The following is a 24091-nucleotide window of genomic DNA, read 5'->3' as shown; positions in this document are numbered from 1 at the left end:
AGTCTGAACCATCAGGAAGCTGGTGGCTTCCACTCCTTTGGGGCCAAATATTTCCAGGGTGTTGAGCCCAACCACCAGCCAGGACCTCAACAAGTGCAGGACAGACAAAGACGCAAAGAGTACATCATTACCATGGAAATGGCCTGAGCTGGCGGCTGCTGAAAATGCCGTGAGGGTGGGTTTTCTTTTACTTTTTCTTTTCTTTCTTTTCTTTCTTTCTTTTTTTTTTTTCTTTTAGCAAAGGGAGAATAGTTCCGCTTTCTATTTTACGACAACAATAGCACGGACCCGGCTCCTTCAAGTATTTCAAAAACCAGCCTGAGAAATCTCTAACCAGGCCCCTCCCTCTCTCTGGCCTGCCGATGTATTGTTCCTCCCATCCCAGGGAACAAAGGGGCAGGAAGGGTCTAAGGCCCCCAGTTGCTGGCTCTTCTTAGCATCCTAATCCTTGAGAACTGGTAAGGGGAATGGCCTGTGGAGCCGGGAAATCGAATTTTGGCCTCACCTTTTATTCCCACCCTATGCTTATACACACGGGAGCACTTCAGGTATTATAACCTCCTGGTCAGCAGGCCCACAGGAGTCTTGGACTTGCTCAGGGGATAAAAGGCACCTTGGGGTCATTCCCACATTCACTAACCCCCTGAAAAAAGGGAAGCCTGTAGGAATTGTTTCTTCCCACCACTCCAGGCTGGCTCCATTACAAAGACTGACTGTCCAGCCCCAAGGGGCTGGGCTGGCAGTCTCTTTTTTTATTGGTATCAAAGGAGCTGCCCTCACCTTTCCAGCCCTTCTCCTCTCAGTCTCTCTGCCCCTCAGACAGGGATTGCATTGCCTGCCCCCCTCCCCCAATTCCCCAGCACTAGGTACCAACCAATCTCCATACCAACTTGGGGCTATGGTGCCAGAGCAACCCCTTACACAAGGAAAGCCTCTTGGCCTTGGCTGCTTGTTATCTTTCCAAGGTTACCACCCAGGAATCAAAGGTTTGTTTGCATTACACCTGGGGAATTCGTGCAGGTGAGTTTTTTTGTTTGTTTGTTTGTTTGTTTGTTTTGTTTTGCTTTGTTTTTTTTTTTTTTAAGCTTAGTCATCTGGTAGGAGTGGGGGGTGGAATAAGCTTTTATGTTCTGGTGTGTGGAGATCTCTAGGTACAACTCTACTGAGCTAAGCCATGAGAAGTATGCCATCTCCTAGGAGAATCAGATAAGCTGAAGGGTTAACGCCTTTAGAGGTCACCTACAGTCCAAGTAAGAACACTTTGCACTGCATATACACAAACTCATAATGCACACACACAGTCACACAAGGGACATTTCATGGAATAGGGCAATACGTGTGACGTCATCTGTTATTTTCTATTGTCTTCTATTTCATTTTTTAAAATTCTGGTTGTGACTCATGAATTTCATTTCATGACCCACCAATGGGTTGCAACACAGTTTGCAAAGTGCTGAATCAAGGTTGACCTTGTTGTTTTCATGCTGACAAAACTAGGGGGACAGAGATTTTTCTCAAGATCACACCAGAGCTTGGAACAGAAATCCACAGGGTCTCTCCACTAAAGGAGGGATCTCCATTTCTCTCAGGTTCAGAGGTCCTTTTTGTTTTCCCAGAATCTTGGGAGCACAAGGCTATTGGGGAGGGAGAGCCCAGAGGTCCGTATTTGTGGCATTCCTGCTAGGGGCTGAAAGGTTCCGCTGCCTCAGAAAACCTTAGAGTGGGAAGGGTAGCTGGAGCAGTGCGGTTGAGAAAAAGCTTCCAGGTGAGGCACTGTGGCCTCCCAGACATTTTTTTATATCCTGCTTGGGGTTCCTGCATCATCAGACATTTCCTGAATTTCTTGTTCCTGAACACACAGCTATAGGGCAGCCTCCTTTAGTAATCCACCTTCTTTGTTTTCTGGCTTTTTCTGATAGTCTTTGCAGGTATTTAACCTCTACCAATTCATTTTATTTCTAGCCTCCACTTTCTCACCGTAATTCCTATTTCCTGTCCAAATCACGATCTTACCAATGAGTGTCAGAGAGGCAACTCTGTGAAATTTGTGCTCACAAATACTATCCGAAAAGTTATCCAGATTAGGTCAGGCTTAGAAATGTTATTTACCCAAAGGCCCAGTGATCAAGATAGAGGCAGTGTATCAAGGCTCTCAGTACAAGCCATCTGGGCAGAACTGCTTCTTTGCCTCCTGAAATTGCCTTGTAATCTTCCGTAGAATTTCTGGAGATCTCCATCTAAATTTGCTACTTAGTCGATTGCTAATCTTTTAGAAAAGCCTCTGAAAATGAAGAGCCAAAAGCCACAGTGTGTCCTGGGTAAATAAAGTTCAGCTTTCTGATGGCTTATTAGTTATACACCCTTAGAGAGTATGTAACAAAGGGGCCTGCTGTTTGCTTTGCTTAATCTGGTCTTAAAATCTCTGCTTCTTTGTCAGAAAACAATATTTGCAATTGTAAAAAAAATATTTACCAAGGAACTTGGATAGCATAAGTCAAAGGCTAAGAGCCAAAGGTCAGTAGTTCTTACCCCAAGTTTCCCTGGACCTGAGTCCCTGCTGTGGGGCTCAGCTGCACCAAACAAACAAGCTGCTTTCCGGGTTCATTAAGAAGCAGAGGTTTTAGAAGGGGAAGGAAAGGGAAGGCTGCAGCCTGCTCCTCAGCCCAAAGCATGAACCCTCTAGCCTGCCCCACAAAATCCCTGCTACATCTTTGCAGTGCAATGTGTCTCCCTGGGAATACTGTAAGGACTCGCCCTGTTTCAAAAACCTGGGGAAAGTACTCAACTTACAAAATCCTAAAGGGCAGCTATTCCTCCCATCGACAGCAATGCCAGCATCCTCCCCTGGGGTTCGGGCCAGATGTTCACGGTGCATTCTGTGGGGAGGGCCTCTTGCCTGACAGTGGGGGACAGATGTGCATCCGAGCCCTTTGGTGTGGACTGTTTTCAACCTAGAAAGCAGCTTTGGACATCTGGCCCTGTGCGCTCAGTTTGGTGGTGTCATGTCATTATTTTCTGCAATTGCCAGAAGATCCAGCATCGAGAACCACCCCATAGATCGGAGAGTTCCAGGTTGTGGCTGGGGGGGGGCACTCTGCCATGAGTCAGAACTCTACTTCTTCTGAGTCCCAGGCCCAAGCCACCAGAGCAGGTCAGCAGGGCCTGGCCCCTAGTTGGGACTAGCTAAAGAGACCAGAAATGGAGTAACGAGAAAGAGGCTGAGGAAGAAGTGCTCGTGGAGCCATGACGAAGAGCCCCACAGGCAGCCAGACCCGATGGTTTTGCAGGTCCTCCACACTGGTGTTAGAGGACTACCGCCCGCTTCCTTACTCCATAGGATCTGCGAAGAGGTCTCGGGGTTGGCAGCTCCTAGATGGGTGCTTTAACCCTCTCATTCTTTGTCGCACTCTGTCAGGAAATTCTGCAGTTCTCCCCCAGGCCTACCTCCACCCACTGTTAAGTTCTTGCTACAATTGCCAATCTCTTTTATCTCGTTAGGATAAATATCATTGGCAAATTCATCTTGGCCTTTGATTCTGTCCTGAAGTAGTTTCTATCAGGAGCATAGTAATTATCACCAGCGATAGGCAGTCCTGAGCATAATCAGCTTAAAGAAATGGCTTAATTCAAGGATCTTACCTTGAAGAACCAGGCCTTCCTTCTCGATGGTGTAGGCAAATGAGGTGAAGGGAGCCAGAGGGGACTTGGCGATGAGAATCTGCACATAAAGCATATTTTCCCAGGGTTAGTCAAAGGGGATATCAGAGATAAACCTCTATTCCCTCCCCTTCCCATCTTCAGACTAGGTGGGAACATGTGACTACAAGCCATAAAGTTTATTTGAAAAAATAAATAATTTTTTGAATTATTGAACCAAATGAGTGTTATTCCTTCAATTAGTTCATCATTTTGGAAAGCTATACATTGATCCCAACTATTCTGCCACTGAACGTCGTATTCTTGAGCCGGTTCTTCTGGAAATGTCTCATTATTTTTAAGTCACATACTTAAACGGCTACCTTTCTGCCCAAAGATAAACCTAGATGATTTGCTAATCTTATTTATAAATTTAGGTATTTTGCTAAAAAGAAATTCAAAGCTACCCTCAAAGATTAACCCTCATTATAAATATTCAAAACAACTCCATAAAAGCAAAGCTATGATAATTTGCTTTGTTGGCCCCAACTCTTCACCAAGTCTGTATTTATACTGTTTGCCACATGACCACATTTCCTCTTACTTAAGGTGTAGCTGTTTCCCATGGTCCTGGACCATGGTTTTAGCCATGTAACTGGCTCTCCTAATAGGTTCTTTGTGTGGGCTTCAAGAAACCTCCCATATCTTCACTTGCTCATATGCTTCCGCTGCCAGAGAAAAACCTATCCATGTTAACCTGCTCTCTCAGAAGGAGGCTGAGAGACACCTGGAGCAATGCTGGCCAGCCAGCCCCAGTCTAAAGAGCTGACCTCCAGAAGACCCACGTAACCATTAGTTAAATGCTTATTACTGTATGCCTCTGAGACTTTGGTGTGGTTGTCATGAACCATCATTGCAGGGATAGTTGACTGATACACCAGCCAACACAAAATATCAAAAAATATTTTGAGCAGTGGCATTCTCCTAACAAAATACCTATTTTAAAAGGGATAGTCGGGCACCTGGGTGGCTCAATTGGTTGGGCAACTGCCTTTGGCTCAGGTCATGATCCCGGAATCCCGGGATCGAGTCCCACATGCGGCTCCCAGCTCCACAGGGAGTCTGCTTCTCCCTCTGACCTTCTCTCCTCTCATGCTCTCTCTTACTGTCTCTCTCTCACATAAATAAATAAAATCTTAAAAAAAAAAAAAAAAAGAAAAGAAGGGGATAGTCATTTGGTCATTAAAAAATGATTATCATTAACAACTATTACAATCCTTCATATGGTTCCACAGAACTGGCGGCTTATTTTATTATAACAGTTCTCTTGAAGGAGGAGGAAAGTCAGTTTCCTGCTTTACAAAGTAACATCATCAAAGATAGTGAAAGTTTAGCACACAGCCACTTAGGTAATCGGGGGGCAAGAGAGAAGGAAGAAGTACTTTCAAATAACCAAAAGGCTTACATGTAATATCTCAATTTATCTCAGTTCAACAAACATTTACTATCAACTATGAGAAATGGTGGTATAATGTGGTGGAAAGATCATGGGTTGTAGTCATAGAGTTTGAATCTTGGCTCTTCCACTAATCAGCTCGGTACCTATGGCAAGGCCCTCATAGCCACTCTCCTTTCTTCTTTTTAGTTAATTAACTCCCCAGGTTTCAATATTTCTTTGCCTCTTTTGCAACTGGGTGTGGCCATGTGATCACGCTTTAACTAACAGACCATGAGTATAAGTGACAGGTAGCACTTCCAATATTTTGAAAACTTATGCTTTCATTAAATAATTATGTGCTCCCCACTTTCCCTCTTCCCAAGGGCAGGGAGGGACCAGCTTCTACCCCATGGAGGTGGACATCCTGGGAGATGATGAACCACATGGGAGAAGCATCTGTGCTTCCCACCTGTGGTCACCTGCCCATCTCAAGATAGAGCCACTTGTCTGAATCGCTGAATTCCCAATGTTTTTGCTACTATGGTATACATAGCCTGAATTCTAACCAATACTGTGGCTCTGCACAACCTAATCTTTTGGATTCTCCATTTTCTCTCATGTACAATGGGGATGAAAACACCTACCTAAATGGGATTATGGTGAGGATTAAATCAAATACATAAAACTCCTGTCATGGAGTCAAACTAACAAAAACATTTCCAAACAACTCATTGCAGATGTTTCCCAAGTGCTTCCCTTGATTTTCACTCAACAAAAACAAAAATACTCTACTTTAACCAGAAGGATTCAATTCAAGTTAAATCTCAATAATTTTTACTATTGTTCCAAAGTGCTCTAGATAAACTTGCTCGTCATCCTCAGAACCAGTGAGTAGATGGTATAGGTGGGCATTTGCATCTTCATGTCAAAAACATCTCCCCTGAAAATTAGACGGAACCTTTCTGACAGAGATAGTTTAGGGATGGTTCAATGTGAAGTTTACAGATGCCCCCTTGGTAGGAGAAAGAGAGGCTAGTGCTTCTTGAACTTCAATGTGAGTGTGAATCACCTACAGGTCCTGTTGACATGCAGTATCTCATTCAGTAGGTTTTGAGTGGTGCCTGAGAAGCTGCATTTCTAGCAAGCTCCTGGAAGATGCTGATGTTGTGCTCCATAGACACATTTTGAGCAGCTGGGTTCTAGGAAATTAGCCTGACTGAAGAATCTAAGATGAAGAAGCCAGAGACAGGAGTCCTGGAGCCAATTAGAAAGCTACTGTGATAACTCAGGGATGAGATGACAAGGGCCTCAACCACAGCTGTGTCACAAAAAATGGGAAAAAAGGAAATGGAGAAAAGAAATATAAATCCTTTAGATCAAAGAGCAATAGAAATAAGCTAAACATATCCAAAACCTCAGATCTTTACTGTCTGCATGAAGCAACTGGACATGAAACCAAAAGGCTATAAATATATCATAATCAATAAAGTAGCATATTATATTTTTGAAAATTATATTACCATTTTTATTGGATAGACTGTAAAATCCAGGACTCAGGAAAACAGAGGATGTGATATTCCAGTTCAACACAACAAACGGGATCTAAGCCTAAGCCTCCAGCTCGGTGGTGCTACCTCCATCATTTGAATGCTTTTGCTCTCAGCGAGCACATGCTCACCTGGAGGGACCTCACACAGGGAAGGAGCTCCCTTCCAGGGAATCACAGGATTTGGGCAGGTCATTGATTAATGTCCTGTTTATCCTGGGCAAGGTTTAAAATGGATAATCAAAAGGATGATTTATGGGACACCTGGTTGGCTCAGTTGGTTAAGCAGCTGCCTTCGGCTCGGGTCATGATCCCGGTGTCCTGGGATCGAGTCTCACATCAGGCTCCTTGCTCGGCAGGGAGCCTGCCTCTCCCTCTGCCTCTGCCTGCCACTCTATCTGCCTGTGCTCACTCTCTCTCTCTCTCTGACAAATAAATAAATAAAAATCTAAAAAAAAAAAAAAAGGATGATTTATATGCAGTTAGAAAGAAGAAGTGATCAGTTACGTCAGATGAATCCCACTTCCTTGCTTTGGAAAGAACTTCCAGATTAATGGAGGAGAGAGCTACCACCAACATGTAGTACCTAATTTTCAGCAAAAAAATGTAACAAATTCTTAATATCCTTCTGGATAAAGTGAAGACGGTTGGGCTGGATGCTAATATCATTAAGAGGATTTGTAAGTGACAATAAGATCGAGAGCAACCTCTCGTAGAATGTACTGGATTCTAGCCTTGGTCTTGTCAATGTTCAACATTCTTACTGACCCGAATAAGGACACTAATGTATTCAACCACATCCATACAACAAACATGGGATCCACCAGGGAACAGAACTGACAAAAATAGCCACCGTAATGCAGCTTATAGCCTAAAGGAAGGAAAAGGTAATAAACAAAATGAATAGATAGAGTATGTGGCATATTAGATCATTATACATGCTGTGGCGTGGAAAAAAAAAAGCAGAGAAAGAATATAGAAAGTATATTAGGTCAGAGAAAAGGGTCAATTTTAAATAGAGTACTAAGAGAAGACTTTACTTAAAAAGATGGCATTTGGACTTGTAGATCATGTAATTAAACCCATTGATGGGATGCTGAATACGGTAACAGAAGACAGAAAGTTTAGGGGTGCCTGGGTGGCCCAGTGGGTTAAGCATCTGCCTTTGGCTCAGGTCCTGATTCTAGTGTCTGGGATAGAGGCCTGTGTATTGACTGCTCTCCCTCTCCCTCTGTCTCACCTCACCCACTGCCCCCACTCATGCTTGTATGCTCTCTCTCTCTCTCTCTCTCTCTCAAGTAAATAAAATAAGTAAAAAAAAAAAAAAAAAAAGTTGTTATATTGGATTTGTTTTGAACAAATGTCACTTTAGTTAAAAGGTTGGAACAAATATTTAAGAATGAAATTTTATCAAAACATATGTAAGGCCTTGTCCTTGAGGACAGAAGGCCCACTACCACTACTGGTTGCAGAATGGGGGACATGAGATTCAGCGTTCAGAAAATGGATTAGGAATGCTAGTTAACTATAGTTCAGTGTGAGTTGGTTGTGGGATGTGGTTCACAAAAATCTAGTGCGGTCTCAGGTTGTATCATCCGGAACAAGAGAAGTGGTGGTCCTTTTCTTCTCATTCAGCAAACCATACTGGAGGCAATATGTTTGGACTAGAGCCTAAATTCCAAAGGGGAAACCAACAAATAAGAGAACAACTGGAGAAGAACTATCAAGTGGTTAAACACGCAAAGCAAGCCATGACCACAAATACTTCAATGCAAATATGATGTTAAGAGGTCTGGAGTGAAGGTGTATATTGCTTTTATTTATGGGCTTTCTTTCTTTTTTTCATATGAGTTTTCTGATCTGAAGATTCTGTAGTGTTACATAGTAGAGAGGGGAAGTGTAAATCGCTTTCTAGCCTAACAGATTTCAGAGAAAAAGTGATGCTTGCCAAAAGTGAGTCTTCCCTTTTGAAGACTTGAATGAATATCCCATGCCCTTGTGCCTCTCTGCTTTTTCAAACTACAAATTATCCTTTTCTAAAGCAAACTATCCTCCATGGTAGATAATTTGGCCTGTTCTATTTCAGATGTTCAGTCAGCCCATAAATCTGGGATGTTCTAATCATTGTCTGACTTGTGCTGTTGTCAAGTATCATCCCACCTTCTTCAATAATGACTTATGGGGAGGGTCTGGCTGCTTCATAAAACTCTAGGGCCCTAGTGAAAAATTTTTATCATACTCAACCCTGTATGCAATGTGTGAAGTTGGTTTTAGAATCCTCTGAGGATTCACAGAAATATGTAGTTGGGCAAGAATGAGTACAGACCTTGGGGATCAGAAAGCCCAGGGCCACAACAAGGCAGGTGTGTGATACTGTGAGCTATTATCCCCCCTGCAAATAGCCAGATTGTTTTTTCTTGAATGTTTCCTTCATATCAGACTAGTACGGCTTTACACTCTAATGAATATATTTTCTCCTCTCTTCACCTATTCTTGCAAGGAAAGTGTTCATCAGTACTTTAAAATTCTTCACAGGAACATTTAAAGTTCCTCCAAAGTCCCAAGTCCCACTACTCCCTGGATGTAATTTCCATTACTCACACCATCCACCCATCTATACATGTACTTATTCAACCCACAAACATTTACTGGGCACTTTCCTTTGTGCTAGGCACTGTTCTAGAGGCAGGAGATATAGCAGGGGTTGGGACAGACAAGGTCCTTGCTTTCATGGAGCTGACATTCTGATGGCAGAACATAGACAATATAGAGAAGCCTTTAGGCCTGTGGGCTTTTTCTCCCTGTTGATATTCTTCTATGAGTTCCTCATTCCTGAGCACTCATTCATTCATTCATTCAATCTATTCATCAGTAAACATTTATTGTTGGGCCAAGCAGATTCAATTTGCAATGTGTGCATTTTCATTTTTTAAAGGACTGCTATCTATTTTGACCTCAGTTTATTTCTTAGGTATATGTTCTGAATTCTCGATGGAATTGCAAAGATCAGGAGCATGTTCTTTGATCCCACAGCTATCCCTTTTATAGGGCCCAATCCAGTGCTATGTACAAAATGGACAAATGATTGATGGGTATCTTCCTCACAGTTCTTTATCTGTGTGCTATATGTGTGAAATTTACAATTTACAAGTGAAAACACAAAGACCTAGATATTCCAAATAAAACGTGGAAGGGGAAGTCAGCCCTTGGAGCTCAGTAGCTTTCCCTTATAGATTCTATTCTCCTTCTTTTATGTCTTGTCAGGTGCCTATTTGGCTCTGAACAAATAAATTGTCAACTGATTCTCTTTAGCTCTAAGGTGACAGCTGATTTAAACCTTCCAGCATTACCCTTTCTGGTGTTTGCATCTTAATATAAGACTCTTGAAGGAGCTGAAAGATCCATTACTCAATGGATCTAAAATGGTAGAAAATCCTACAGGATTGGGGTGGGTGAGGGAGCCTTCCGGGGTTCCCGCAGAATGATGTTGGTGATGAGGTGATGGTGATGTTGATAAGAAAGCAACAACCCTTTGAGGTTGTTGGCTTATAAGTGCTGAAGTCAAGATTCCAGCCCAAGCCAGCTGGTTCTATAGTGCATACTTTTTAAAAAAAAAATATTTTATTTATTTATTTGAGAGAGAGACAGTGAGAGAGAGCATGAGCGAGGAGAAGGTCAGAGAGAGAAGCAGACTCCCCATGGAGCTGGGAGCCCGATGTGGGACTCGATCCCGGGAATCCAGGATCATGACCTGAGCCGAAGGCAGTCGTCCAACCAACTGAGCCACCCAGGTATCCCTATAGTGCATACTTTTAACTACCATGGTAGTTAACTACCATGATAATCTGTCATGCATAGATCAATCTACTTCTCTGGGATAATACATCAGATGAGGTAGAATATATAACAGCAAATACGGGCACTGTTCCCCTGCAGCATGGATATTTTACAATTGAAGACAAAGAAGGGAACTGGATAGGGCATCCATGCAAGTTGCCTTGGATGTTCGCAAGCTTCCACACTGGCAGTCTTGTTTCTGCCCTTCATTTCTGAATATCCAGATCCTACCTATTCCTTGAACCCCATACAAATGCCACCTCTCCCAGAAAGCTTATGCCAATTTCTCCAGCCTGAGGTAATCTGTCTCTAATCCCATCACACTTCATCTACACCTCTCTAATAGTGCTTACTGCCTTCTCCACAGTTTCACAGTTAATGTCACCTGGACTCAATGCTATGTATTTGAAGGTAGAGAACATCAACATCATGGCTGCTTCTCCTAGTCCCACCAATCCCTAGTATGGTGCCAAATACATAATAGAAGCTCAGTTATAAAACCCAACAATGGAGGAGTGAATAAATGCACAAACTGGTGACCCTCAGAAGCTCTGACACACACACACTTTGAGAACATAGCAGGCACCTCTCTTCAGAGTTGGGAGACTTAGAAGATGCCACAGAAAGAGCAGCTTGCCCAGTCTATCGCTGCCAAGATTCTCAGCTTGGGCAGGTCCAAAGTCAAGTCTTTGGTTTCAGCTTGCTATAGCATCACATGTTTTTCCTGGCCTGATCCCACTTCTAAGAGGCTCAGAAAGTGGAAAAGGAGCCATAAAACAGAAAGTGCTGGCCATAGGAACCTCAAGCCTCCCCCAGTATGGTGACACCTTCTAGGGATAGTGCCTATGTCTCTCTGAAGTGTAGGTGTGATCATCCCAGCATCTGGAGCAACCCAGTTCTGGCCTTCTCCTTCATGGGTGGTCAGGAAGGCTAGCGTGGAGCAGATGGCACAAAGATGTCAGAAACCTTGGGTATAGACCATCCTGGAGGCTGGCTTTTATAGAGTTCTGGTGCTGGCAGTTTACCTGAGTTCCTGCAATACAGCCCCAACTTTAGGAAAAAGTGAGTTTCGCCTTTATGGCCTAGGGAAGTAGACATGAATAAGCAGACATGTGCTGAGGATAATCTGGCACCAATTCTTCCACTTTCTCTTCTCTAATTCTTGTGCCAGGCAGGCTTCCTTGAACACTGCTAATGAATCCTTCCTCTCCTCTATTTCCTTCCCCTTCCCACACACTACCCCAAATCTCATACTGGTTGGGGGTGAAGGGTAGAGTAAAACCAGCTGGCAGAGGAAAAGAATAAGCAGAAGAAATTCTTCCTGTAGGAGCAGGTGGTAGGTCTGGTTTTCTTTCTAACCCTGCTCTCTGCTATAAAATTTAGAGCGCAAAGACAATGTAATATGTTGAGCCAAGACAACTGGGCTGAAAAGCAATTGAGATAGGTGAGAAATATGACTTTACATCCATCCGCAATTTCCTATTTTGGTACTTATTTAACCGTGCCTCAGTCTCCTCTGTGATCAGCAAGATGATGTGGTTGTTGATGAATTCAGCAGTGATGTCCTTGTTGAATGCATCTGATACTTTTGTCTGCATGCAAGGCTCCTTCTGAGAAGCAAGGGAGGAAACCTACTGACTCTGAAATGTCCTTCAACAGGGACCCTATTATCTCACTTCAACTGGATGCCTGGGCTAATAAAACCCATTGCTAAGCTAAACAAACCTTTCCTCTAGCTGTGCCAAGTGTCTGCGACAGAAATCCTTCATGCCAGGGATTTTCCTTCTTGTCCAAGACTTAGAAAAAGGTTGTTTTCTCAGCTGCTTTGAAGCCCAGGAAGACAGCCAGGGAGGCAAACAAGCCAGTCAGTCTTGCCTCAGATAATTCAGCAGGCTTTTGATAACCTCAAGTCTTCTGTCTCTTCCCCAGGTTGAGCTGAACTCTCCAAGCCTAGGGACAGAAGGGCCGGAAATGCTCCAGACAGGAAGATCTCTGTGCTTGGAAGAAGGCCACAGGGCCAGGGGGGCTTGAAGTATACCCAGAGATCCTCAAAGGAATTCCCTAGTCATTGTGTTAAGAGAGCTGAAGGGAAAGGTGGCAGAGGTCCAGCTCCCAGTCCGCATCTGGATCGTATACTGATTAGAATCTGCTTCATCACTTGGAAAATCACTCTCCATGGAATGCTTAAGTGTTAGTACCAACAGCTTTGCAAGATTATGAGGGGAGAGTAGAGAATAAGTTTCATGGCATCTAAAATGCCTTCTCAAAATAGGGACGTAAGATCTGTAGAAGTAATATAGTACTGGAAAATGACAGGATGGAAAAATGAACCATATTTGAGCAGGCATGAACTTTGTAATTGATCTACATGTGGCCTGTTTCACTACTTTCCCCACAGAAATTAGGGACAGAAATTAAGTTGATCTGAATTGCTAATGAAATACAATTCTAGACTCAGAAGATTCTCCTAGAAATTTTGGCCCTGAGGCTATAAGATCTTATTCCCCTATAGAGTATTACCATACTCTTTCATAACATCTCTCTGGCGATTATTTAAAAATGTTTATCTATAATACATCAGGTCCCCAACGTATATAAACTAAAAGAGCTAGCTCCCTAAAGAAAACATTAATTTCCTCAGACCAATAGGATATTAACTTAGTAAATTATGATAATATTTCTTCAGGGTCAGAGTGGCATTTTGAGTTTATTACTTTTTCCCAGCATTTTATTATGAAAATTTTCAAACATACAGAAAAGTTGAAAGAATTTTAGAGTGGCTATCCATAAACCTATCAAGTAGATTCTACCATTAAAATTTTATTATACTTGTTTTTAGCACTTATCTATCCATCCATCCATCTATCAGCCCATGTTTTATTTTTGTTGTTGTTGCATTTCAAAGTCAATTACAAATATCAGTGCACTTTCCCCTAAATACTTTGGCACGCATATAGTTAACTATAAGCTTAATATTTGTTCATATATTTTTAAAGTCAGGTTCGTTTTTTTTCCAGTGAATTTCACATAAGATTTGAAAGGGTTAGTGATTTTTCCCAAATTATACTAACATCAGAGAGAATTTAGTGATTACACATACATAGATAGCATACATAATCAAAGATTATGGGTCATTATTTCTATATTAAATATCAATTTTACTGAGGTATTATTTATATGCACTAAAATTCTTTTTTAATATAGATACTTAAACTATAAATTTCTCTTTATTTTATTTTTAGAAATTTTTTTGTTTATTTATTTGACAGACAGAGATCACAAGTAGGCAGAGAGGCAGGCAGAGAAAGAGAGGGGGAAGCAGGCTCCTCGCCGAGCAGAGAGCCCGATGCGGGACTTGATCCCAGGACCCCGGGATCCTGACCTGAGCCGAAGGCAGAGGCTTTAACCCACTGAGCCACCCAGGTGCCCCTATAAATTTCTCTTTAAGCACTGATTTAGCTGTATCACATAAGTTTTGGTGTGTTGTATTTTTGTTTTCACTTTCTCAAAGCATTTCCTAATTTCCCTTATTGTGTTTTCTTTGACTTATTGCTTCTTTAAGAGTGTCTGTGAATATGCATTTAACTTGCAAGCATTTGATAATTCGCCACATTTCTTCTATTATTGATTACTAATTGTATTCCACTGTGACTAAAGACATTTACATGGTTTCCTTTGGGCTCAGTTTATGGTGTGATATATGGTATATCAAGGAGAATGTTCCATGTACACTTGAGAAGAATGTGTATCTGCCATTATTGAGTAGAATGTTCTACAAATGTCTATCAGGTCTAGGTGGTTTATAGTGTTGCTCAGATCTTCTTTTTCCTTATTGACCTTCTGCGTAGTTCTGTTATTGAAAGTGGGTAATAAATCTCCAGGTATTATTGTTGAATTGTCTATTACTCCCCTTCAGTTCTGTCAGTTTTTACTTCATGTATTTTGGTGTTCAGTTGTTAGATGCATATATGTTTACTATTGTTATGTCTTCCTGATTTATTCACATTTTTATTCTTTTAAAATGTCCTTTTTTTGTGGCACCTGGGTGGCACAGTTGGTTAAGTGTCTGACTCTTGATTTTGGCTCAGGTCATGATCTCAGGGTCATGGGGTTAAGCCCTGTGTCAGGCTCCACTCTTACATGGAGTCTACTGGAGATTCTCTCTCTCCCTCAGCCTCTCTCCCATCGGCACTCTCTAAATCAATCAATCAATCAATCAATCAAAAAATCTTTTTTAAAAAGAGAGTCCTTTTTTGCTTTGAGTAATAATTTTTTAAAAGATTTTATTTATTTATTTGAGAGAGAGAGAGCATGAGCAGAGAGAGCAGCAGAGGGAGAGAAGCAGACTCTCCACTTAGCAGGGAGCCCAGAAGAGGGGCTTGATCTCAAGACCCTGAGATCACAGCCTGAGCTGAAGGCAGACTCTTAACTGACTGAGTCACCCAGATGCCCCTCCAGTAATAGTTTTTGTCTTAAAGTCTATTTTGTCTGATGTTGGTAACCAGCTCTCTTTTGGTTACTGTTTGTAAAAGAGTTCCTGAAGCCAGTTTCAATGTACGTATGTTGAGACTTCCCCACACCCAGAAGCTATTCTCAGACACCAATAGGCTATTCAAGAATTCAACTCAATGCTGACACTATCTACCTGGAGACAGAATCAGATTCCACAGGTAAAGGACTTAGTCCTAAAAGACTGTCCTCCACTTCAGATACCGGTCACAAGCTCATGTTGCCTGTGCTTCTGACAAACTGGCCATATTTCAGAGGTTCCATTGACTCCCTCCAACTTCGGATGCCAATCACAAGTTCAGGTTATTACCCATACTTCTGAGTGACTGGCTACAAGTCAGGGGTTCCCATGACTTTGTCTTTGGGTTCAATTAATTTGCTAGAATGACTCACAGAAATCAGAAAAACACATTTACTTACTAATCACTGATTATAAAGCATATTAAAGGATACTAATTAACACCTAGATGAAAAGATGTATGGGGTAAGGTCCTGAACAGAGGACCTCTGTCTTCATGGAACTTGGGGCCTGGCATGGTGGCATGTGAAAGCATTCTAGATCCCCAATGTGGAAGCTATCTAAACCACCTCCCTTTGGATTTTGTAGAAGCATCATTATGTAGGTATGATTAACTTACTGCCCACTGGTGATTGATTCAACCTATAGCCCCTATCCCCTCTCTAGTAATCAGTATGTGAAAGTGTAAGCTCAGAACCCCTATTTATGGTTGGCTTTCCAGGCAACCAGACAGCATCCTTAGGTGGTTTGCAAAAGTCACCTTCATTAACATAAACCCATTTGTGGTGGAAGGGATTGTCAAGAATAACAAGACAACTATTTCACCTTTATGGCTCTGAAGCATTTTCAGGAACTAAAGACAAAAGACTAAGTATTATAACACAAGGTGCTCCATTGCTCTTATCGATACCTTAGGAAATGCCAAAAGTTTTGGGATCTGTGAGCAAGGAGAAATATATTTGGGTCATCTAAATCACAGTATTGCCATTTGCATGGTATGTATTTGTTCATCCTTCCAACTAATTTGTGCCTTTGACTCAAAAGTGTGTCTCTTCTAGACAGGATTTGGTTGGATCATATACATACACATACATATATTGTATATATATTTATCACTGTCTGCTTTTGATTGGAATATTTAGTTCATTTACTTTTAATATAATTATTGATGAGGTAGGATATGTCTGCCCTTTTGCTATTTTTCTGTAAATCTTATGGTTTTTTGTTCCTCAAATTCTTCCATTACTGACTTCTTTGTGTTAGATATTTTTCTAGTATACCATTTTAATTCTTTTACTATATATATATATATATATATATATATAAGCTCTGTGTATATATATATATATATATATATATATATATATATAACTTTTGAGTTATTTTCTTATCTGTTGCTCTGGGAATTGCTATTAAAATTTTAACTTTAAACAATTTAGTTCAGATTTGGTAACACTTTAATTTCAATTATTTACAAAAGCTTTGCTTCAATATAGCTCCATTATCCTCCTTTCCTTTGTACTATTGTTATACAAATTATATCTTAATGCATGTTATCAACATAGTTTGGTATTTATTGCTTTATGCAGTTGTCTTTCAAATCAGATAGGGAAAGAAAGGAACTGCAAAAAAATACACTCATAGTGTCTCTTAGATTTACCTATGTATTTACTTTTACTGAAGCTCTTTGTTTTTTCATGTGAATCTGACTTAACCTCATATCTTTTCATTTCAGCCTAAAGAGCTCTTTTAAATACTCTTGTAGGTCAGGCATACTAGTGACAAATTCTCAGATTTTGTACTTCTGAGAGTATCTTACTTTATCCTCATTTTTGAAGGATAGTTTTGCTAGATATACTATCCTTGGTTGGCAGTCTTTCCTTTAGCAAATTAAATGTCATTCCGCTGCCTTCTGGCCTCTATGGTTTCTGATAAGAAGTCAGCCAACTAATTTTACTGAGGATCCTTGGTACGTGAAATCACCTAGTGACTAATAATTGAATAGCTAATGATTAAAAAGATTCCCTAAATGCCTTGGACCAGTAAGTTTCTCCACCTTTGCCAAGGGTCTCTCTTGTCTGTTGAGGTATGACTTCAACACTCCAGCAAGCAGTTTCAAACCCTTAACCTTTACTTCTTGCTTATACAGAGCCTTAAATTCAGCCAGAAGTGAGAACATAAGGTCTTCTTAGGTCCTTCCTGGGCATGAGCAAAGCCCTGTGCATTTGTGTAGTCTTCCAGGTTCCCTAATGTATGTAGGACATTTACAAAGCCCCCTGTGGACATCTCAGTCCCCAATTATTTTCTTAAATTTTTTTTCTTTTTCTTGTCAGCCTCTTGTTAGCCCTACCTAGTAATGGGAACTTAAACAGTCATGATGGTAAGTAATTGTCACTGATCATTTTCAACAAATTCCCTGTGGGCAGAGCTGTTCACACAAACCAAGCTCTGAGGCAGGTCAAAAAGGTCAAGCCCTGAGAATGGAGCTTTCAATGAGCTCTCAGGTCAAATGGTGACAAATCTCTTGGCTAGGGCTTTTGGGGAGCTGGAAACCTGTTCTGCCTCTCCCAGTGACTGTTAGGCTGCTGGCTCACAAAGTTATCATAGTTGAAAGATGGTTGGCTTTCAAGATTACTGTAGAACTGGGGAGGAGGAGGATAGGATTAGGGAAAGTTAAAATGACACAAATGTTGTTGTTCTTATAAGGATTCTTCTGCTTTTCTTGAACAAATATTCCTCAAATTGTTGTAAGATACAGTTAATTTCCAGAGTTCTAAAAAAGTTGATTTTGACAGCTTTTGTCAATGTACTTCTTGCTTTGTGGATGTGCAGACATTTGGAGTGTCATACTCTGCCAATCTATACATTGGCTCTCTCAAGGCAAATTTTTAAACATCCTGATTCTATATTCATCTGTTATCATCCCCTATTCTTTTTCTGTTTTAAATATTTTCACAGTTTTAGATGACTGGTTGGTTTTTAATTGAGAGAGAGCATGTGAGTGGGGTAGGCATGGAGGGAGAGGGAGAGAGAGAATCCTCAAGCAGACTTCCCACTGAGCACTGAGCCAGATGAGGGACAGATCCCAAGACTCTGAGATCATGACCTGGGCCGAAATCTAGAGTCAGATGCTTAAACGACTAAGCCACCCAAGCACACTTGTTTTCTTTTTAATGAACTTAATGCTTATACACACTTTGAAATAGCAAATAATACCATTTGGTATTATTTTCCACCCCTTTAACTGAATTTATGTTGGCTATCATATTTTTAATTTCCAGGATTTCTTTCTTGTCCTCTATTTCTAATTGAACACATCCTAATCTTGCCAATTCTTTAATTCTATGAGATTAAATATGTAGTTTATGGGGGTTTTTTTCTTCTAAATTTTGCATTCGCTCTAATTCCTCATGGAATTTTTTTTCTTTTTTTTTATGTTTGTTTTATTCTCTCTTTGATGTAGGAGGCATTTCCAAATTATCCTAGGTTGTTCATTCATATTTAAATTATATATGAAATACATTTTATTCTAAAAATAAAACTAGAACTACTATGTATATGGACATTTGTGGGATCCACTATAGAGTGATCAATGTTAATACACAGAGATGCCTTCTCAGAGGTGGACTGGTATTTTAAAAAAGAGTTCTCCAATCTCTTGTCTAGTTTCCACATTCTAGAAGCAGGGCAGAGATAGATTCACCATTTGGCAGGTGTAATCCCCTGTTTTAGCCACATGCCTCCCCAAATCCTCTGCTTTGTTTGGAGTCCCAAGCCTGAAATTTCTCAAATTCATTTTCTCTTAAGATAAATTTTGGCCTTTAACATGGGTCAGAGAGATTCATCACCTGGTTGTCCAGGGTGACAAAGGGGGTCCAACTATTTTATATATAATTTCCAACCAGTCTGTTATCATCTCTACTTCTGTGATACCTGGTACTTCCAAGTCCTGAGAAAACCTCTTGTGTTTGATTGTTACACTACATTGAAGGCACTTTGATTTGCTGTTTCCTCTGTTTTACCTTGTCAATATTCTATCACTTCCTGTCTTCCAATACTTCTTTGAAATCTGCTGATATCTCAAAATAATTCTCAATGTCTTTGCCCTTTGGATTAATATCTTTTATTATTATTAAACTGAAATAATTTCAGATGGATCATGAGAAAGAGTAGAAATAAACATAAGGGGTTAAACCTCCACATTAAAGAGGAAGCTGTCTTTGAAAGCTTTAGTTCTATCTCCAATCAGGTAGTGATTTGGTGGCATCATCATAATATTAGATTTGATGGTCAGTTAAAAACACACACACACACGCACACACACATACACACCATGCATATAAGTACAATATATATGAAAGAGCTCCTCTCAAGGGTGCACAATATAATTTTTAACTATCCTCAAATCATACTCCTGGGAGGCTAAAAAATATGTGTTGGGGCCAAGTATGATCATCATTAAAAAATGTAAAGTGCTTTGAATTTAGTCCGTCAGGCCTTCACATACTGGCTGTATAACTTTGGGTACCCCAACTTCTCCAAGCTTCACTTCCTTCATCTCTAAATTGAGCACAATAAAACCACCATCAATGGGCTTATTGAAGAGATTAATGAGATGAAGGAAAAGAATGAAAAATGTGGTACTTCATAAGTACCTAAGAAATGTTAGCTTTTCTTGGCCATGGTAGGGTGGGAGGAAGAACTCAGGAAAAGAATGCAGGAAAGTTAGTGACTTGCCCTCTCTTGAAGGACAGTCAGCTCAATGATCTATTGGTCTTTGCTGTCCACGTGAGAGTGTTTGTGTGTCTAAGGCTCATGTATCATTTCACCCACAGGCTGTAGCACCGTAAATTGAGACTTCAAATGATTCAAATTCAAATAATTATTAATATTACCTTTTGGTGTTGCTACAGAAAGAAGTAAGAACTGGATGGATCCCGAGTAAGTTCATGGCCATCAAATATCATACTTAAACATTGTTTTCAACTTAAAAAAATCAAGCTAATGGAAGTATTGTTGATTTTAACTTTCAAATAAGTACGAGCTGGTTTCACTGTTACCTAAATTTGGAAATTTCAATCTAGCTCTGACCAAAGCAATCAAACACTGTTACACACAATTTCAAGTGACAAAGACCTATTCCCTTTCTCTGTCATAAATTAGGAGTATAAAAACGACCGGGGGGGGGGGACGCATGGGAGGGCTGTCCTGATATAAACACTAAGCTCTCTGAACATGCAATGAGGCAGGCCTGGCTTCCCAGAACCATCCACAGGCCTGTAGGAAGCAGAGAAGGATCTTCTTGTCCAGGCCTGCTCAGAAAGACAGCCAAGGTAAGGCAGCTCTGGTCTACAAAGGTCACAGAAATAAGGTTCTGGGTGTGTGATTATTATGGTAAAAAGATGCCAGGAACTCCGAGGGTGTGTCTTGAATTCTGAAGCACACATCCCTGTTACATCATGCTTGGGCCACACGGGATTTTCTTTCGTCTCGCAGGAATTGATTCAAGGAAGGCAACATGTTTCTATGTAAAGAGGCTGAACTCTGGGCTTGACATATCCAAAAACAGCTGGTCAAGTGGGACTGGTTTGTGTAATGTACCATATCCCTGGCTCTGTTCTGATGGGTGGAGAAACTGTTGCTAGTGGGAAATCAGCACACTCTTTCTTCAGAGAATGGTCAAATTAATTCCCTCTGTTAATGCAGCATTCTTACTATTTCCCTAAAGCTCTCCCCCAGTTTAAAAAAAAAAAAAAAAGGCAGAAGACAAGGAGGAAACACGAGACAGGATTGCCAATGAGTTTAAGAGTGTAACAGAGAGACAGTAGAATATCATTCCCATCCTTTCCTTTAGGGCCTCAACTAAATCTAGTTTGAACTAGTCTTTGCAATAAGCTTAGTAAGATGGAAGAGAGCTGGAACTCTATAGTAACTCTCTTTGGTGTTGTCAGCATGTAACTGGGGACCTGTCAGTTTAATAATTGTATTTTTAATATTTTTACAGTGAGTGTGTCTAAATTTTACACTAGATATAAATATACAGTAACTCATTTTTCAAGTATTGTTGAAGAATTAAGGTATGTTGAGTCCATAGAAACAGGCTCATAGACTGAAAAAATTCGAGAAATGGGGATCTGCAGGAGAAGGACTTTAGAAAGAACTTGGTAAGAATAGCTTGATAGAAACCAGATTGTTTGTTAAGTGGAGTAAAAAGCTGTCCTATTTCTATGGGAACCCACCAGGTTTCCATTTGGGGGTTACTTCAAACATCAGGACTCTTGGTGGACTTGGGGTAATAATAGTGATAGGAGCTAACATTTATTAATTAAGCTCTTACAATGTGCTGGGCACTGCTGTAAGACATGCAATCCTCCTATCAACCTTATGAGGTAAATACTATTACTATTCCCATTTAACCAATGAGGAAACTGAGGTACAGGTCAAGCAAGTTTATTGATAAATATAGGGGAGTGTCTGGCTTCCCATGCCTAGAACTTTTATTTATAGAAGCCCAAGAACAAGGGAGCTTATGGGGTCTGATTTGAGGGGTGACGGAAGGTCCCTAGTCACAATCTTCCTCCTCTCATTGACTTGTTTTGGTCTGAAAATCTCAGCAGAACCATTATTTCAACCAAATCTGTGTCTTCAGGCAGCCTCTGTGGTTAACACAAAATGTACCATCAGGGAGAGCATATTCTCCAGAAAGAATCAGTAGGTAGGGGCACCTGGGTGGCCCAGTGGGTTAAAGCCTCTGCCTTTGGCTCAGGTCATCATCCCAGGGTCCTGGGATCGAGACCCACATCGGACTTTCTGCTCTGCAGGGAGCCTGCTTCCCCATCTCTCTCTCTGCCTGCCTCTCAGCCTACTTGTGATCTCTGTCTGTCAAATAAATATATAAAATCTTAGAAAAAAAAAAAAGAGTCAGTAGGTAATCTTACCTGAAAGGCTGTACCCTGAAGCTGGGAATACAGATGAATACTGACCATGAAAAAGGTCAGAAAACTGACCAACATAAGATATTCCCTGGGATGAGAAGTCTGGATGGGGCCCCTTGTGGGGTACAGCATGCTTGGCACTGAACCCCCAAAGGAAGGAGGTGTGGGGGTATGAAATTCTTCCCTTTTTGTCACCATGCTAAGGATTAGCTCTGCTAGGAATTTTTAGGGGCCTTGTAAAGTATCATTACCCCACTAGCACTTTTTATTCTTAATGTTGACCTGAGTGCACTATGGGACCATTTGCCAGTCCCACTAAACAATTGACTTTCTCTTTTTTTAGCCATCCCCACACTATGAATATAGTTTTATGTTCTTCTGATTATATAAATAACACATGTTCACTATAAATAATTCAAGCAATATAGAGTTATGTAGAATAAAGCAAACCGGCCCCTTTCCAGCAATTCTGGGTGAGGGAAACTCTTTATGTCAGGAACTAAAGAGCACAGGGTGGGGGTCTAAGCTCTCTCCTCTCCCCTGGGGCCCTCTGGAGGAGGAAGAGAAGGCAAGTCCAAAAGATCTGGCCTTAAAAAGTCCTGAACTCTGGTCCCACGCCTTCCAATGTCAGCTTCAATCTGTCACCCTCTGCTCCTGTCCTCCCACCAGGCAGGGAACTGCTTTCTGGAATGACACACAGGAACCCTGGCTTGGCCCAATTAGGAGGCACAACAATGTGAAAAGCCTCTCCTTTGTTCCCTCAGGGTACCCATCTTAAATAACAGTCCTCCACTTTCCCCCCTCCTTCCCAAGGATTTAATCATGTTTTAGAAGTAAACTAGAGCTCTGCCTAATGACTACAGGACAAAAGCTTTTTTCACAGAGACAAGAGCCCACACACTGAAGAGTTTTCTCAGTGCTCAGGCAGAGTTCTAACCCAGAAGGAGGAATGAATTAGAGGTAACCGCCCTAATGACGCCTTAGATCCCTGGCTACCCAGGCAGGCAGTGGTTCACCCCTTGGGTAGCCAGCCATGACTCTGTAAAAACTGAGATACCAAAGAGGGAGAAAGGTGACAAAAGAAAATGGAAGCAAAAAACAAAAACAAAAGCCAGGTTTAGCAACTCAAGAGTCAAGCAGGGAGACGTCAGTCCTGTGGGCACTAGAATCCCAGACTCAGAAGTCACATGATGAGGGAGCATGATCTTGATGGAGGGTGGGGGTGGGGGGGGAGGGGGATGAAAGGGGAGGAATGAAAGAGGGGGTGAGCCTAAAGGAATCTCATGGTTCTAAGCTTGGATTATTTGGTGAGACCTGAGCCATTTTCTAAGCCATCTTCCCCTTTGAAATCAGGATCAAGAGAGGGCACCAATTAAGGTGGGCCTTATTAAAAGACATTTAAAAACAATTACATTTAAAGATCCACTAATCCAAACTAGTACAGAACAACTTTTACGGAGTATATGTATCATGTTCGCTATGCAATTTGGGGTTCCCAGGTAGCAGGGCTTAGTTAGATAAGGTTAACAATGAAGCAAAGCATCCCTACTAGAATAACAGACTTAAATCAACTATTTCTGAAGTGAAACTAAAGACTGCTGCTTCTCTAGTGTGGCTCAGAGTTATTTGTTTCTTTAATTAAAACCAAAAATACCTAAAGTATTTTGAGTTTAAGAAACACAATATTTCATTCATTTTCGTGTCATCACCCTCTTGACCACATTTCTGTTATAGCCACACCACAGAACACTATGCTGCTAATATAGTTACTAATCTTTAGTAACTATATTTAGTTACTAATCTTTAGTAACTATATTTACACGGCAAGATTCTCCAAAATGTAAAGATGATTCAGAAAGCAGGTTACGGAACATTAGACGTTGTGAGCACACACATATTTTCATTATACAAATAGAAAAAGTCTAGAAGATTATATACTTTCGGGGGATTTTCCCTAGTACTCTGTATTACTCTACATTGGTTGATTATTCTGCCACAAGTATGCATTACTTTTATGTTTCCCATCACAGAACAAATAAACAGAAGCATCCTGTCTCTTGTACAGGTAGGAAAAGTCAAGTTAAAGAGAGGGTGTGTGTTCTCAGGCAGCAATCTACCCAGGATGTGCAATTCATTGCTACCAGAAGTTTTCTCTTGAGCAGGCAGAGGCT

The 24091-nt window shown here is 41.0% G+C and overlaps 1 protein-coding gene across 2 annotated transcripts in view; it reads right to left on the bottom strand.

Annotated features, from left to right (window-relative positions):
* RAD51B (RAD51 paralog B) overlaps nucleotides 1–24091 on the bottom strand; it is a 683675-nt gene that overhangs the window by 116844 nt on the left and 542740 nt on the right. For both annotated transcript variants that reach the window (XM_059373463.1, XM_059373464.1), the window contains exon 10: nucleotides 3640–3718. In XM_059373463.1, the coding sequence (XP_059229446.1) occupies nucleotides 3640–3718 (79 nt within the window). The remainder of the gene's footprint in view (nucleotides 1–3639; nucleotides 3719–24091) is intronic.

Source organism: Mustela nigripes, chromosome 13, assembly GCF_022355385.1.
Source record: "Mustela nigripes isolate SB6536 chromosome 13, MUSNIG.SB6536, whole genome shotgun sequence".
In the NCBI taxonomy this organism is placed as follows: Eukaryota; Metazoa; Chordata; class Mammalia; order Carnivora; family Mustelidae; genus Mustela; species Mustela nigripes.
This window is presented reverse-complemented; position numbering and strand designations above follow the sequence as displayed.